Source organism: Lithobates pipiens, unplaced genomic scaffold (assembly GCF_037356315.1).
Source record: "Lithobates pipiens isolate NorthernLeopardFrog02 unplaced genomic scaffold, aLitPip1_a1.2 Scaffold_19, whole genome shotgun sequence".
Taxonomy (NCBI): Eukaryota; Metazoa; Chordata; class Amphibia; order Anura; family Ranidae; genus Lithobates; species Lithobates pipiens.
Genome location: NW_027507764.1, coordinates 73,365,872 through 73,381,071, shown reverse-complemented (window position 1 = coordinate 73,381,071; position 15,200 = coordinate 73,365,872). Strand labels below are relative to the sequence as shown.

General features: G+C 48.1%; 1 protein-coding gene across 4 annotated transcripts in view; it reads left to right on the top strand.

Moving 5' to 3' along the window:
• Positions 1-15,200, top strand: part of ST8SIA6 (ST8 alpha-N-acetyl-neuraminide alpha-2,8-sialyltransferase 6) — a 173,762-nt gene that overhangs the window by 132,367 nt on the left and 26,195 nt on the right. For all 4 annotated transcript variants that reach the window (XM_077490900.1, XM_077490902.1, XM_077490899.1 and 1 more), the window contains 2 exons: positions 218-304; positions 8,583-8,727. In XM_077490900.1, the coding sequence (XP_077347026.1) occupies positions 218-304; positions 8,583-8,727 (232 nt within the window). The remainder of the gene's footprint in view (positions 1-217; positions 305-8,582; positions 8,728-15,200) is intronic.

The following is a 15,200-nucleotide window of genomic DNA, read 5'->3' as shown; positions in this document are numbered from 1 at the left end:
TTACCCTCCTGCCAGCGCTTGGGCTTTCACACTGGAGTGTCAGGAGCGGCTCTTTCAGGGCACTTTGCAGGTGCTATTTTTATCGCTGTAGCACCTGCAAAGCGCCCCAGTGTGGAAGGGGTCTTAGAAAAACTGAGAAAATAATGTAATGTGGTAATATACTGTACTTATTGTTAAACGTGGTTGATGATGCCATTTTGGTCTCCATGCTTTGCAGGTATTCAGAAGATTATTACATCCAGGCTGTTAATGACGTACAGAACTGTACATGGAAGAAGAGACCCCAAGAATACAGCCGATTCAGGTAACATGCAGGTTTGAGATCTATGTAGATCTCAGTAAGGACAGATGTAGAAGGCTGCTAATAAGGGCCCTGTTTAAAACGGGCTGCATACAGCATTGCCAAAGCAACCTCCAACCCCCATCCCCCTGTTCCTGCTGCTTGTACGGTCTATTAAAGCATATGTTAAACCAAAAAAAATGGATCCTGCTCCTTTAAAGCATTTTATATGACACAGCGCTTGTGCTGTGTCATTTGGACTCCTGTAACACCTAAATAACCTGGTGGATCCTGCCATTTACTTCCCTCCCCTATGTAAACTGACCACGGTTTATCATGGCTGTTGAGCCCTGACACCATGGGCAGTTTGCATGCCTCCTTCATCCGCAGCCTGCTGTCTCTCCTCTCTGCTCTTGTGTCTTCCTCCCACCTCCCTTTCCCTGTCTGTTGGCTCCTGTGTCAGGGCCCACCCCGCCCCCACTGCTGCTGCTTTAATAACGTCTTACTTTATATAATCTGCTCTGTCTTCTAATGATATGTCCCCCTGTGTGTGTGTTGTATTAAAAAAAACTGTATATACCTTATCTGTGACTGCTCATCAGCAGTCACATGATGCGCCGCCTCTCTCCTCCTCTCCTTCTCCCCTCCAGACTGACGTCAGAGGGGGAATCTCGGCCCCTCCCGCTGCATCTATCAGACGGAAAGAGGAGAGAGTTTTTCTATTTGAATGTTTTTTTTAAAAAAAATTATTTCCGGGCAATTCCCAGCATTCTTTCTATGTTAAACATGAAGTACTAATGTGCCGCTAAACGTATAAACAATATATATATAAGAGTCCTAAAGTGCAAAAGAAAAATATAAAGCAGCTGACTTCTGAAGTGTTGCCAACACCACAAATAAGAGTGATATGAGATGAATAAGCGCTAAATAACTTAAAAAATAATAAATATGAATGACTAATAATAAAGTGCTTAATACTGTTACCAGGTGTCTCTGAACCAATCTTGCAGTATAAAGTGTAATAAAGTACTTGTAACAATAAAAATTCTCAATGTGTAAAATAATGCAAAAATATAATTCACAGAGATGACTGATGTAACTTCAAATGCTAAGCAAATAGTCTCTATAGCTTTGAACGTTAAGCAAATAGTCTCTATAAGGGTAAATACGTCAAAGAAAGGAAAGTTCTAATGCAGATAATATAATGACTTGTAGGAATCCTTCTCCAATCCACACCCTGTGTGTGCTAGCCTCTCACCTCAAGGGAAGACCCCTAAATGGGTCTAGTCATGCATCAACAGATCAACAGATGTCCTTTTGCTCCTCCTTGGGTATATCTTAAAGCAGAGCTCCACCCTAAAGTGGAGCTTCTGCTCATTGGAACCCTCCCCCCCTCCAGCGCCACAATTGGCACCTTTCAGGGGGGAGGGGGGTGCAGGTACCTGTACAGTACAGGTATCTGCACCCACTCCTGGCATAGATATCTGCAGAAGCTACGCCCCTTTCCGCAGAATCTACGCCCCTTTCCGAAGGTCCCCCGCTGTCTGCTGGAAAACGCACGGATCCCAGAGACAGCGGGGACCATCCTTATTGCGCAGCATGACTCGCGCATGCGCAGTAGGGAACCGGGAAATTAAGCCGCAAGGCTCCACTTCCTGATTCCCATACCCAAGATGGCGACGGCAGCACCCGAGAGACGATTGAGAGATCGGCTTCGGGTGCCGACATCGCGGGCGCGCTGGGCGGGTAAGTGTCATTATTTTAAAAGTATTTGTAGCTGCTGGCTTTTAAAAAAAAAAAATCGGCGGACTCCCGCTTTAAACTAATGGTCACTCCAGGTTATTTCTCCACAAACACCGAATTCCACGACTAGCTCCTTTAAAAAAAATGTAATTGCAATTTTTTCCACTTCCTGGTTGAGTGAGGCACTGATGATGTAACCCTGGCCTCACCACTGCATCCTGGGAAATTCCTGTCACTTAGAGGCACACCCAAAGAACCAGGAAGTAAGAGGAGATGGATTCATCTGCTTTTAGTTAAAATTTCCACTGAGTGCTTTCCACAGGGATAGACTGACAACAGCTGAGGCCCAGGTGAGGCCCTCAGAAACAGACTTCTCTCTCCCTGTGGAAAGCACCCGGTTATGTCACCAGGTGGCCCCACCCCCCTCCGACGCATACGGGGAAGCCATAGGGACGTCTGTGTGGCCCCGCCCTCAGTTATAAACGAACTGTCACCTGAGAGGATCGTATTTTCCAGATGCTTAGCACTTGGGGGAAGGGGCCCTAAAGGATTAGTATACCGCATAAGTGGAGTATATTGCTGCATGCCGTCATGGAGCAATAATACAGCAGCTCAACAGCCTGCTTATACTGGCTCCTTGGCTGCCTGTGTGGACAAACCCCAAGGTCTAGTGTTGCTCCCTAAAGAGCGTCATGTTTGACAGATGACTAGAAGGTGAGAAGTCATCTCCTCACTGCCTGTTTTAACCTTAAAGTGGATGTAAACCCAATGTCATCCTTTCTAAACTGCCATAGGGGTTATCTAGAAAGATATACATGCCTCCTGCATGTATCTTTACTTGTCAAATGTCTCCCCTCTGTCTATTATGAGACCCAAAAAACTGCAGATCCTGTGGGTGGGTCTGTTGTCTGGAGATCAGTGGGTGGAGTTGTGATGTCAGTAGACTCCCCACCCACCTCTACACTCCCCTGATCAATATGCATTTTATCCTGTGTATTTCTTACACTGAACTTCTGTATTGATCACTAACATCCAGTGAAAAGACAGGAAAGTCCCCACATGACTTCAGCATGCCAAATCATGCTAAGTTGGGGAACATCCAATTCTGGCAGAGCAGCAGAAGAAAGTAGTGGGGGAGGGAATTAAAAAATGCAAGTCTCTTAGGCTAGCGCACGAGATATGTAAATCACCTGTCACTCACAGCAAGGGGGAGGATTTGACAAAGTTTTTCTCTGTTTGTCAAGATTTATCTCACTGAACAATAAAAGAGGATTGCTCAGAGATGGAATAATTCTTTGTGGGAAGACTGGGCTCAAATGATAGGAAATCTTATACTCTACATTATGACATTAACAAAAATAATAATAATTTGGGTTTACATCCACTTTAAAGAGGTTGAACCACTGCACCACAACTTGTGCATGTGGTTGCAGGGCAATTGCAACCTGGCCCTATATAACTAAACGGGTGGCGTCTGGTGATACTGCCACCTGCTGAATGCAACATGTAGATTCATTTTTGCAATGGCGTGTGTACAGCCCAGAGTCACTGGGTACAGGTGGTTGGGGTTTGTAAAACAAAGCTCAACCGCCTGCTTTTACTAACTCCCTGACCACCCATGCAAGCAAACCTAAAGGGCTGGTTTACATTATTGTCGCCCTCTAAAGACTGATCCATGTTGGCAGGGCCGGTGCTACCACTAGGCGGACTAGGCAGCCGCCTAGGGCGCACTGCCACCTAGGGCGCCCGCCGGCCGCTGGTTATCCTACTCCTGCACTGTCCATAGAGCTTGCACTATACACCAGGCAGCCGCTCAGAGCCTCTGACATGTGTGAAGCAGCGCCCCAGGTCCCCGGTCTCCGGCCCCACCCCCCGGTCTCCGCGCTGACACATCAGTGACATAATATGTGTCCGCACTGTCCAGCACATCCCCCCCCCTGACAAGTTTGCAGCGGCCATCCCACCCCCCAGCCCGCTCTCCACTCTGCGCTCTGACTCAGAGCGGAGATAGTTCTGAGTAATAGTGACATGTGTCCAGCAGCACCAGCCCATCGCACGCTCTGCGCTCTGACGTGTGTAGGGGCGGACTGACCCATCGGTCATTCGGTCGCCGTCCGAGGGCCCGGACCCATTAGGGGCCCGTGGCCGGCCCAACGAGAAGCCCCTTAAAGCGTCTGTAATAATACCGCTAACAGCGCGCTGCTTCCCGCCGGCCCCTCCTTCCCTCCCGTCCGTCGCAGGTGCATGCACTGTACACTACATCACCTAGGACAGACGAGAAGAGAGGAGGGGCCGGCGAGGAGCAGCGCGCCATTAGCGGCATTCTTACAGGCATCGGGTGACCATGGTTAGTGAAACTTAATTTTTTTTACTGGAGGGCCGCCATCGGAGGGAGGGGGCACTGCAATGGGGCCTGGGCCAGACTTCAGTGAGCTCTCCCCCCTCCCCACACTACCCCCCTTGTTTGCTCTCCCAGTGTTCCCCTGTGTGCCCCCCCAGTGTGTGTGTCCCCCAGTGTTCCCCTGCCTGTGTGTTCCCCTGTGTGTCCCCCCAGTGTGTGTCCCCCCCAGGGTTCCCCTGTGTGTCCCCCCCCGTGTTCCCCTGTGCGTCCCCCTGTGTGTCCCCTCCCCAGTGTCCCCCTGTGTGCCCCCCCTGTGTGTCCCCTCCTCAGCATTCCCCTGTGGGTGTCCCCCCAGTGTTCCCCTGTGTGTCCCCGTGTGCTCTTCCCCCCGTGTGTCTCACTGTGTTCCCCCCCCCCCCGTGTTCCCCTGTGTGTTCCCCTGTGTGCTCCCCTGTGTGTTCCCCTGTGTGCTCCCCCCCAGTGTTCCCCTGCGTGTTCCCCTGTGTGCTCTCCCCCCGTGCCCCCTCCAGTGTCCCCCTGTGTGCTCCGTCCCCCTGTCTGCTCTCCCCCCCCCACAGTGTCTCACTGTGTTCTTCCCCCCAGTGTTCCCCTGTGTGCTCTCCCCCCCCACAGTGTCCCTCTGTGTGCTCCCCCCCAGTGTACCCCTGTGTCCCCCCCCACAGTGTTCTCCTGTGTGTTCCCCCCCAGTGTCCCCCTGTGCCCTCCCTCCCTCCCTCCCAGGGTCTCCTTGTGTGCTCCCTACCCCCCCACAGTGTCCCCCTGTGTGCTCCCCACCCCCCACAGTGTCCCCCCCTGTGTGCTCTCCACTCCCCACAGTGTCCCCCTGTGTGCTCCCCACCCCCACAGTGTCTTCCTGTGTGCTCCCCCCAGTGTCCCCCTGTGTGCTCCACCCCCCGCACAGTGTCCCCCTGTGTGCTCCACCCCCCGCACAGTGTCCCCCTGTGTGCTCCACCCCCCGCACAGTGTCCCCCTGTGTGCTCCACCCCCCCCCCACAGTGTCCCCCTGTGTGCTCCACACCCCCACAGTGTCCCCCTGTGTGCTCCACACCCCCCACAGTGTCCCCCTGTGTGCTCCACACCCGCCACAGTGTCCCCCTGTGTGCTTCCCCCTCCCAGGGTCTCCCTGTGTGCCCCCCCCCCCCCCAGTGTCCCCCTGTGTGCTTTCCGCCCTCACCCACCACAGTGTCCCCCTTTGTGCTCCACACCCCCCACAGTGTCCCCTTGTGTGCTCCCCACCCGCCACAGTATCTTCCTGTGTGCTCCCCACCCGCCAGAGTGTCCCCCTGTGTGCTCCCCCCAGTGTCCCCGTGTGCTTTCCCCCTCCCCAGTGTCCCATTGTGTGCTCTCCCACCCACAGTGTCCCCCTCTGTGCTGTGCTCCCGCCCCCCATGTCACCCTGCGCAGGTGTGGCTTGGGACGCAGGGGGCCCCATGATCTTCTATTGCCCGGGGCCCCATTAGTTGTCAGTCCGCCCCTGCGTGTGTCTAACGACTACACCCCCTCCCCCGAAGACGCTCTCCTGGACTGGCCGTGTCACACTGGAGTGGAGAGCATAGCATGGCGCCTGGCAGAGCCTGGAAGAGGCACAGACAGAGGCACGTACAGGCGTACACATGAATTTTAGACAGGTTCATGTCCTCAGATACAAGTTTGCTGAGCCCAATACCATCACCTAGTGTGTGGTGAGTAAACACTGTTGCTGTCTTAGATAATAATGATATTGTATATATTGACAATGTCATGCAATTTGCAAATGTTATGTGTGTATATGTATTTATATTCACTGATTTGCCAAAATGCCAAGTATGTACCGAGCCCCCCCCCCCGTGAGGCTGCATTGGCAGTGGTGAAGCAGCATTGATTGGCACAGCTGAGACTGTATTTGATGGACTCAGGTGAGACTATTTGATGGGCACATATGAAACTATTTGAGGGTCACAGGTGAAGGAGCATTAATGGGCATGGGTGTCACTGTGTTTGATGGGCACAGGTGAATTGGCATTAATGGGCAAAGGTGAGTGAGGCTGTATTTGATGGGTATAGGTGAAGCTACGTTTGATGGGCGCTGGTGAAACTGCCTGAATTTGTTGGGCACAGGTGAGGCTGCATTGATTGGCATTGGTGAAGTGGCATTGATGGGCATCCCTTACAGTCACACACAGACACCGAAACACAAAATGCATCCCTTACACACACAAAAACCTCTGGTGTGGTCTGGTCCCCTCATTAAAAAGGTGGGGTGTACATGGGCAGGGCAATGGGGTTGGGATCGGGGGTTGAGCCGGGGGGGGGGGGGGGCGGCAAAATTAGGTTTCGCCTAGGGTGTCAAAAATCCTTGCACCAGCCCTGCATGTTGGATCCCTTTTCAGAGGGAATTATGTTGCATATGACAGGTCCCCGAAGCCACCTGTGTGAACTAAGCCTAAGGCATAGTTGATACTAGCTAACTATTCCTTTCTGAAGAGCAATTCACGATTGATCACTTTTCAGAGGATGTTTTGTCACCTTTTACCTGCCTGTTTAATTCTTGCCACAGCTTGTGTACACCTCCATCTGCTGCCTTTGCAGGTTAGACCCCTTTCACACTGGGGCGCTTTGCAGGAGCTAGAGCGCTAAAAATAGCACCCTAAAACAGCCGATCCTGTGTCTCCAATGTGAAAGCCCGAGGGCTTTTAGACTGGATCGGTCTGCTGGCAGGGTGATAAAAAAAAGTCCTGCTAGTAGCATCTTTGGAGCGGTGAAGGAGCGGTGTATGGGGCGCAATGGGGCAGCGTGGCTATACTGCCGACAGCAGTGCTTTGCAGTGGCTTTAACCCTTTCTTGGCCGCCGCTAAAATGATGGTAAAGTGTCGCTAAAAATAGCGCCGTTTTACTGCCGACGCCGCTCCCGCCCCAGTGTGAAAGGAGCCTTAAAGTGGTTGTAAACCCTTACATATACATATATGAGTGGCCTCAGGTGATACACAGATAGAAATCCTCCTACATAAAATATACCTGTTCATCTGCACTCTACTCTTCAGCAGTTCCAAGTCCAGAATTTATAAAACTTGTCTGAGCTGTCACAAAACGGGGCGGAGAGCTGAAATTACACACTGCAGAGTTCAGTGAGGATAGCTCTGAAAGCTGATTGGGGTGGACGTGACACCCCCCTCTTCATACAGCACACAGGAACAGAGATGAGGCTGTCAATCACAGGCAGTGTGCTGGAGGTCCCTTCCCTGTCAGCTTTTTTCTCTTGGTATCAGGAAAACATTTCAGAAGTCATTCATGCTGAACGAAGCAGCAGACAGAAATGACACTTAGCGCTCTTAATTGAGACAAGTACACACTATAGAGGAACATGCTTTGTTCATATGTCATGTCTGAGATTTACAACCACTTTAAATAGGAGCAGTCGGGGGCGTCTTTTCACCGTTTCCCCCATCCGCAAGTGTTATGGAACACTAACAGTTTTTTTTAACCCCTTGGCACCGGCCGTATGCAAATGTGACCTGTCGGTGCCTGGTCTTTAGCGCAGAGGAGCCGCATATTTGCATGAATTGCTGTGTATACACCTGCGCTGAGTGCGTACGCGCTGTGCACTCCCAGCACAGTTGCCACCGCCTAACCGAGAGCTCCAGATCGCTCTTTGTGATCGGGAGTTTTCGGACCCATCCTCCCAGCATTATAAACCTCTTAAAGGGCCGGGAGGCACTGGCGCTAAGAGGCTAATACATAACTGAATAGAACCGGGGCTTTCTTGTTTGTCTATGATTCTGCTTTAACTTCTAATACTTATGAAGGCTTTGATTTGAAGCAGAAGAGCAGGAGCATAAAACAGTCACACCATATTTGGATCACAGCGGTACCCTTGTATTAATGACCTAATGCTTCCCATTCTGCGGCACACAGGAGAAGAAGGATTGTTTTTGTGTCGGGCGTTTCTCTTCACTTCCATAAACAATCGGCAGTGCCATGCCGGAATTTAAACAAAAGCCTCCCACTGATTCCAAGCTTTATAAATAAACCCCCAAATGTACTTCCATAGACAAGCGCCGCCACCCACCGTACACCAAAGACAAATCAATCTCTCCTTCCATTCTTCTGTAAGCCTGTTCCCTGCATAGATTCTGCATTTGTGACTCTAGCAGCCCTTTATTATTACAGAATATAAGCACTGTAGAGATCGAGATTTATGTTGTGATTTTTTGTTTGCAGACTCTACTTGTCTTCATGCTGCAATGCAGTTAATAACTTCATCGTCTCTCAGAACAATACCTCGCTGGGAAGTAATATCACGTATGAGGTGGAAAGTAAAAAGAATATTTTAATTGCAGAGGACATTTACAGAATGCTGCCTAAGGTAAGGCTTCCGCAGTGTGATTAGCACTCGTGTCAGGAAATTAATTAGAACCTTATCGGCGGTAATGTAAATTAAATGTCGGCTGCTGAGACGCTGTCCAGGGTTTTAGGTGGAGACGGCACATAGATGACACCTATTTTGGAGACGTACCATTCATTCAAAGAGATAGGATAACCATTTAGCTGCTTTGAGGTGGGACAAGGGTGACCAAAAAAGTCTTCCAACAAGTGTGTAACCCTAGGACAGGAGCTACGTTTTTAGCAGGATCAGTAGGTAAAAACAAAAAAGGAAAAAAGCCTGAAAAATTTGAAATCCAATGCAGTCACCACATCTAAGGACTGGTAAGTTGCAAAATATAAACTTTTTCCTGGTTATAGATACTTTAAAGCCCAATTCCGGGAAAATTATAAACTACCCCTTGCAGTGAGGTTGCATGTATGCTGCAAGGATAATTGCTCATTTTGTCTAGGGCAGGGGTCTCCAAACTTTCTAAACTAAGGGATAGTTCGCTGTCCTTTGGATTTTAAGGGGGCCACACTGTGGACAGTAGGAGTAGAAAATGCCCCCACATTGATGGGAGTAAACAATTGCAATCATTGGCAATATTGGGAGAAACAGTGCCCCATCATTAGTGCCAGTGGGAGAAACAGAGCACCATTTTTTGGTGTCAGTGAAAGGAAAAATTACCCATTATGGTGTCAGTGGAAGGAATAGTGTTAGTGGAAGGGATAGTGCCTTGTATCTGTGAGAGGAATAGTGTCCCAAGGGCCGAATAATGGTAAGCAAAGGTCCACCTCTGGCCCCGAGGCTGAAATTTGGAGACCACTGATCTAGGGGAAAGGAGAAACCATTTTATTTACCAGATCCTCCACATCCCCAGCAGACGGTGCTCCCCCATGACTCGACTGTCCATCAGTGTCTTCATGTTCAGTGCAAGGCTATGGACCCTGTTCTTGTTTTGCTAGTCAATTCTCTTGAGGTGGGACACGGGGGATCAAAAATTATACCCACATGGCAGGCAATCTCCCATTTACTCACTTCCGTAACAGGTATTGTCCTTCAACTTTCACCAGAACTAGCCATTCTGAATATGAATTTACATACGATTCCCAAACAATATCGTAAAGTAGTAACACATATACTTTTAGCTGCGAGACTATCCATAACTAGAAAATGGAAAACTGACTCTCTTCCTACTATGACAGAAGTTATAGAATTAACCCAACTCCACCACTCCTACGAATTGTTATTTCCTAATGACAAATCCCTATATATTAAGGAACAACAACTATGGGAACCTTGGAGTATATGGTACAAAAATTATACTTCCACAATTTAGATAATGCTGATTCTTTAATCATATAGAAGAAAGAGCTCCTGTGCGTTTTAATATTTTTTTGGATGGCTTTAAAAATAATTTCATAATAAAGTGACAAATGTATCACATGTCTGTTTAACTGAATTGAGCTGCGGAGTAAGAATAGATCTTGATTCTCCTTCATAAAAGATAACTACTGTGTTTGAATTTCCTTTAAGATGTTGGCCTAGGTACTCCAGGACACAGATAGATCCCTGTGAGGGGTGTCTTGGGGTCCAGAAGTGGCCATTATCCATATCGCTATTTATAACTCTTACAATAATTATATTACGGACTTTATTATACAAGTTCTAAGAGACTTACTCTTGTTCGAATCCCTTTATGACTATGAATATTAGATACTTGGGAATACTACTTTATTCTTTATTGTGGACTATTTGTTACTATGCTTTATTGTGCTGAGAAAACCCTGTCACTACATTATACTGTGTTATGTTACTTTTGTTACTATATATTATTTTTTTTTTTTTTGTAGCCCTTGTTGTAACTAACTCTGCTAAAAATCTCAATAAAAACATTTGAAAGTAAAAAAAATAAAAAATAAATTCCACCCACAAAGAACATCAAAGAGCCTCAAAAAATGGGCCCGATAAACTACAACCCCAATTCCAAAACTTGGGACGCTATGTATAGTCTACAAAAAAGCAGAATGCAATGATTTATAGACCTCATAAGCCCATATTTTATTCGCAATAGAAAATAGAAAACATATCAAATTTTTAAACTAAGAAAATTTACTATTTTAAAGAGGAGTTCCGGACATATTCATTTTTTTTTTTTCAGGTATCCGAGCACAATGCATTATTAGCATAAAGAACGATATTATATGTTTGCTAGTGGATGTTGATAATATATTTATTTTATACTCACAACTTAGTAAATCCTCTTCTGGCCGTTGCCATGATGATTGTGGGCATGTGAAGCCCAATCGCAATCTCTTCCTGGATTACCGATGGAGAGGTGCATTCTGGATAACCAGCATGCACCTCTCGATATCGCACATGTTTAGAAAGTTGCCATAACAACGGGCGACGACGGAGGAAGGCCCTTACCCATTGTTATGGAAACCGCCTTAAATCGCATAATTTCTTGTCGGGAAATAACGCAACTTTTGCTCACAATACTGCTCACAGACTCCTGGGAAATTATGACAAACATTTCCCAGGAGCACAGGAGAGGGAGGAAGTGACGAGGAGCTCCGTAGACTAGGAAGTGACAGATTAAGAGCTCTACATGGCAACAGGGCATTTCTGGTAAGTATAACAACACTCTGAAAACATCTGAGAACTGAGACCAGTTTCTGGAGTTTTGGGAGAAGAATGTTGTCCCATTCTTGCCTTAAATAGGATTCTAACTGCTTTACAGTCCTGGGTCCTCTTTGTTGTATTTTTTGTTTCAAGATGCGCCAAATATTTTCAATTATGCCGCGTACACACGTAGCGGACTATCCGCCGGACTGTCCGCCGGACTTTCCAAACGGGCTACTTGCCCACACACGGCACTTTTTCAGCAGACTAATACGGCGTACTAAGTCCGCCGGACTATCCGCCGTACTTTTGAAATGAACAGACTCGCCCACACACGTGGAGGAAAGTCCGCTCATTTTTAATAAGGGGGCCCCCGGATCCCGGCCCCCCACCCTATGTGAATGAGTATGGGGTACAATGTACCCCTACCCATTCACCTGTAAAAAAAAAAGTAAAAAAAAACACAACACACAAGGGATAAAATAGTTTATTGCACAGTTCCGGGGTCTTCCATCTTCGGGGGTCTTCTCGCCGGACTCCTCCACTATCTTCTTCTAGCTCTTTTGCTAGCGGAGGAGCCTGGCTTTCTTCTTCGCCGCCGCCCTCTTCTTCCGACTTCGGGGGTCTTGTCCCCCTCTTCGGTTCTTCTTGCCGGTCTTCTGTCGCCGCCTTCTGTTCTTCTCTTCTTCTCTTCAGATGTTGCCTCGTCGCTCTCTCTGCTCACAATGACAGGGACAAGGCACGCGGCGACTTATATAGGGACATCACCGTATGATGTCCCCGCCTATTATGGGATCCTCTGGGACTGTGACACCATAATGGGCGGGGACATCATCCGGCGATGTCCCTATATAAGTCGCCGCTCGTCGCGTCAGTGCCATTGTGAGCGGAGGATGCGACGAGGCAACATCTGAAGAGAAGACGGCGAAAGCGGAGTCAGAAGACCGGGCCACCGCCTGTAAAAGAGCTAGAAGAAGGCGCGGTGGCCCGGCAAGAAGAACCAAAGAGGCGGACAAGACCCCCGAAGTCGGAAGAAGAGGGCGGCGGCGAGGAAGAAAGCCGGGCTCCTCCGCTAGCAAAAGAGCTAGAAGAAGATAGCGGAGCAGTCTGGCGAGAAGACCCCCGAAGACGGAAGACCCCCGGAGCTGTGCAATAAACTATTTTAACCCTTGTGTGTTGTGTTTTTTTTACATTTTTTTACAGGTGAATGGGTAGGGGTACATTGTACCCCATACTCATTCACATAGGGTGGGGGGCTGGGATCCGGGTGCCCCCTTATTAAAGGGGGCTCCTGGATTCCGATAAGCCCCCCGCCCGCAGACCCCGACAACCAACTGCCAGGGTTGTCGGGAAGAGGCCGTTGTCCTCATCAACATGGGGACTAGGTGCTTTGGGGTGGGGGGGCTGCGTGGCCCCCCCTTCCCCAAGGCACCCCCCATGTTGAGGGCACGCGGCCTGGTACAGCTCAGGAGGGGGGGCACTCGCTCGTCCCCCCCTTTCCTGTCCGGCCGGGTAGCGTGCTCGGACAAGGGTCTGATGTGGACCTTGGGGGGACCCCCACGCTGATTTGTTCGGCGTTAGGGTCCCCCTTTAAGTCCATACCAGGTGACAGGGCTAGCGACGCCTCCTTCGCTGGCCCTGTCTACCTGAAGACCCGCTCAAAATTAGCTCACTTTTCTCCACGCGGGAAAAGTCCGCTCATTTCAAAAGTACGGCGGACTGGCATACCAATGGCCGGATTGTCCGCCGAAATGCAAGTCCGGCGGGAAGATTGGAGTGCAAAAATAAAAAACTTTCAGGTAAAAAAAGTCCGCCGGAGGCTACACACGGGGGGATTGTCCGGCGGACTTGAGTTTGCCGGACTTTTCCACCTGATTGTTTGATCGTGTGTACGCGGCATTGGTGAAAGGTCTGAACTGCAGGCAGGCCAGTTAAGCATCCTGACTCTTCTCCTACTAAGCATGCTGTAGTGATAGATGCAGAATGCAGTTTAGAATTGTCCTGTAATATGCAAAGCCTTCCCTGAAAAAGACATCATTTGGTTGGAAGCATATGCTGCTCTAAAACCTGGATATATCTTTAAGCTTTGATGCAGTGTTGCCAACCACCAGTATTTTTACTGGCAACCAGTAAAAAACAGGCAATTTTCTCCTGTCAGTAAATGCCAGTAAAAAATATGTCTCTGGCACTCGGCTTGGTGCAGAGCCGGCTGGGACCATCCGACTACCTGCTACAGTGTGATCGGGCGGCTCTGGCGGAAGTGGTGCCTGAGCATATCGTAATGCAGCATCGGTCTGCAGTATGGGAGCAAGGCAAGCTGGGACCGGGACCGTCAGTGCTGTTTAGACTGGAGTGGACTGGCGGGACATGCATGATGTTTGATCTTTATATACGTAATATACCACAGGCAACCCTAAACAAGATAACTACTTGAACCGCAGTGGATTTGTCTTATGTGAACCATATTGTATGAAAGCAAGACATTACTACGATTTTTCATTTTGTGTCTTTAATGCAGTGGTATAATGCTGTACAAATAATTTGTCAAGGACTACATGAATTGCACTTGGATCAGCCATGACTATTTTTTTATGTATGTTAAATAAAGTTTGTATGTGATTTTAGATCATTGCTAGTTTGTACACAATTTCTAGTGTGCTTTTAAAGTCTCAGCCACTTGTAATTTTTGTATTTAGCTCTATCTGCCCTCATGTTGTAAAGAGCTGTGCAAACTGTGGGCGTTATATAAATCCTGTATAATAATAATAATAATGTTTGGGATGGTGGCACATACTAGTATAAAATAATCCTTTGATTTGGAAGATGTTTGCACTATTTATTTATTGTGTGCGATATACTGTACATTGGACCTGCGTCATACCATTTTAGGGCTCAGTGTGAGTTTCCCTTTTCAGCTAGAGCCTATTTGGCACACTTGGACTGGATTGAACAAACAACGAAAAAGGTAATTAGGCTACACTACTCTAATAAGTGGATCCAAGGGGCCAATTAATGTCGCCACCTTGGATCAAAAATAGATAAACCATCACTCAAGTAGATCCATAGATGGATAGAGAGTGTGTTCCTCTACATTCTGGACAGCGTATATAAAAAAATAAGACAAATGTCCTCAAGAATGTGTCAACATGGAACAGCCGATTTTACAAAATTGCTTTAATAAAAAATCACAATGTCAACCAAATGCAAAAATACATCTCCACTATATGAACAAGTAAAATTTGACAACCTTGTCAAAAAGAACACAGGTAGCTACCAAGGACACTCATCCATCCACATACATGCTGTTGTGTAGGAAATGTAAATAACAAGTAAGCCCGCTGTATGGAATGTAATCACAGACTCAGAGGAGCAAAGTTGCCCAATATAGGGATCAATGTGATGTTCCATGGGTCAGATTGTACCAATCAGTAAGAAAATTGGTGTGCAGTGTGCATGTATGAATCATGTCTCACACGCTCCCAGGATGTTCACATAGTTCACTTGCTGTTAGACATACTATGCTGGTGTGGAATGTGTAGTAAAGTGATGTCCTGGGACAAGGATGAGCCCCTGGGATTTGAGTTGGTATATTGGGTAAAATTGCACTTCGGTGTGGTAATGCCGTGTGTGGCAAAGGCAGTAGGGAAAAATCCTAATCCCTGCACTAGAAGCACCGTGCTTAGCAGCCACATTAAACACAGTCCTGCAGTGGGCATGGCTCATGTGCAGTGGGGCCGGATAGGCAAGGTAACACAGATAAATACACATCCCCAACGGGGGAAAAAATTTGTTCCAGTGTGTCTCTCACCACTCCCCAATTCTCCCGTACTTCACTGACCAGCACTGAA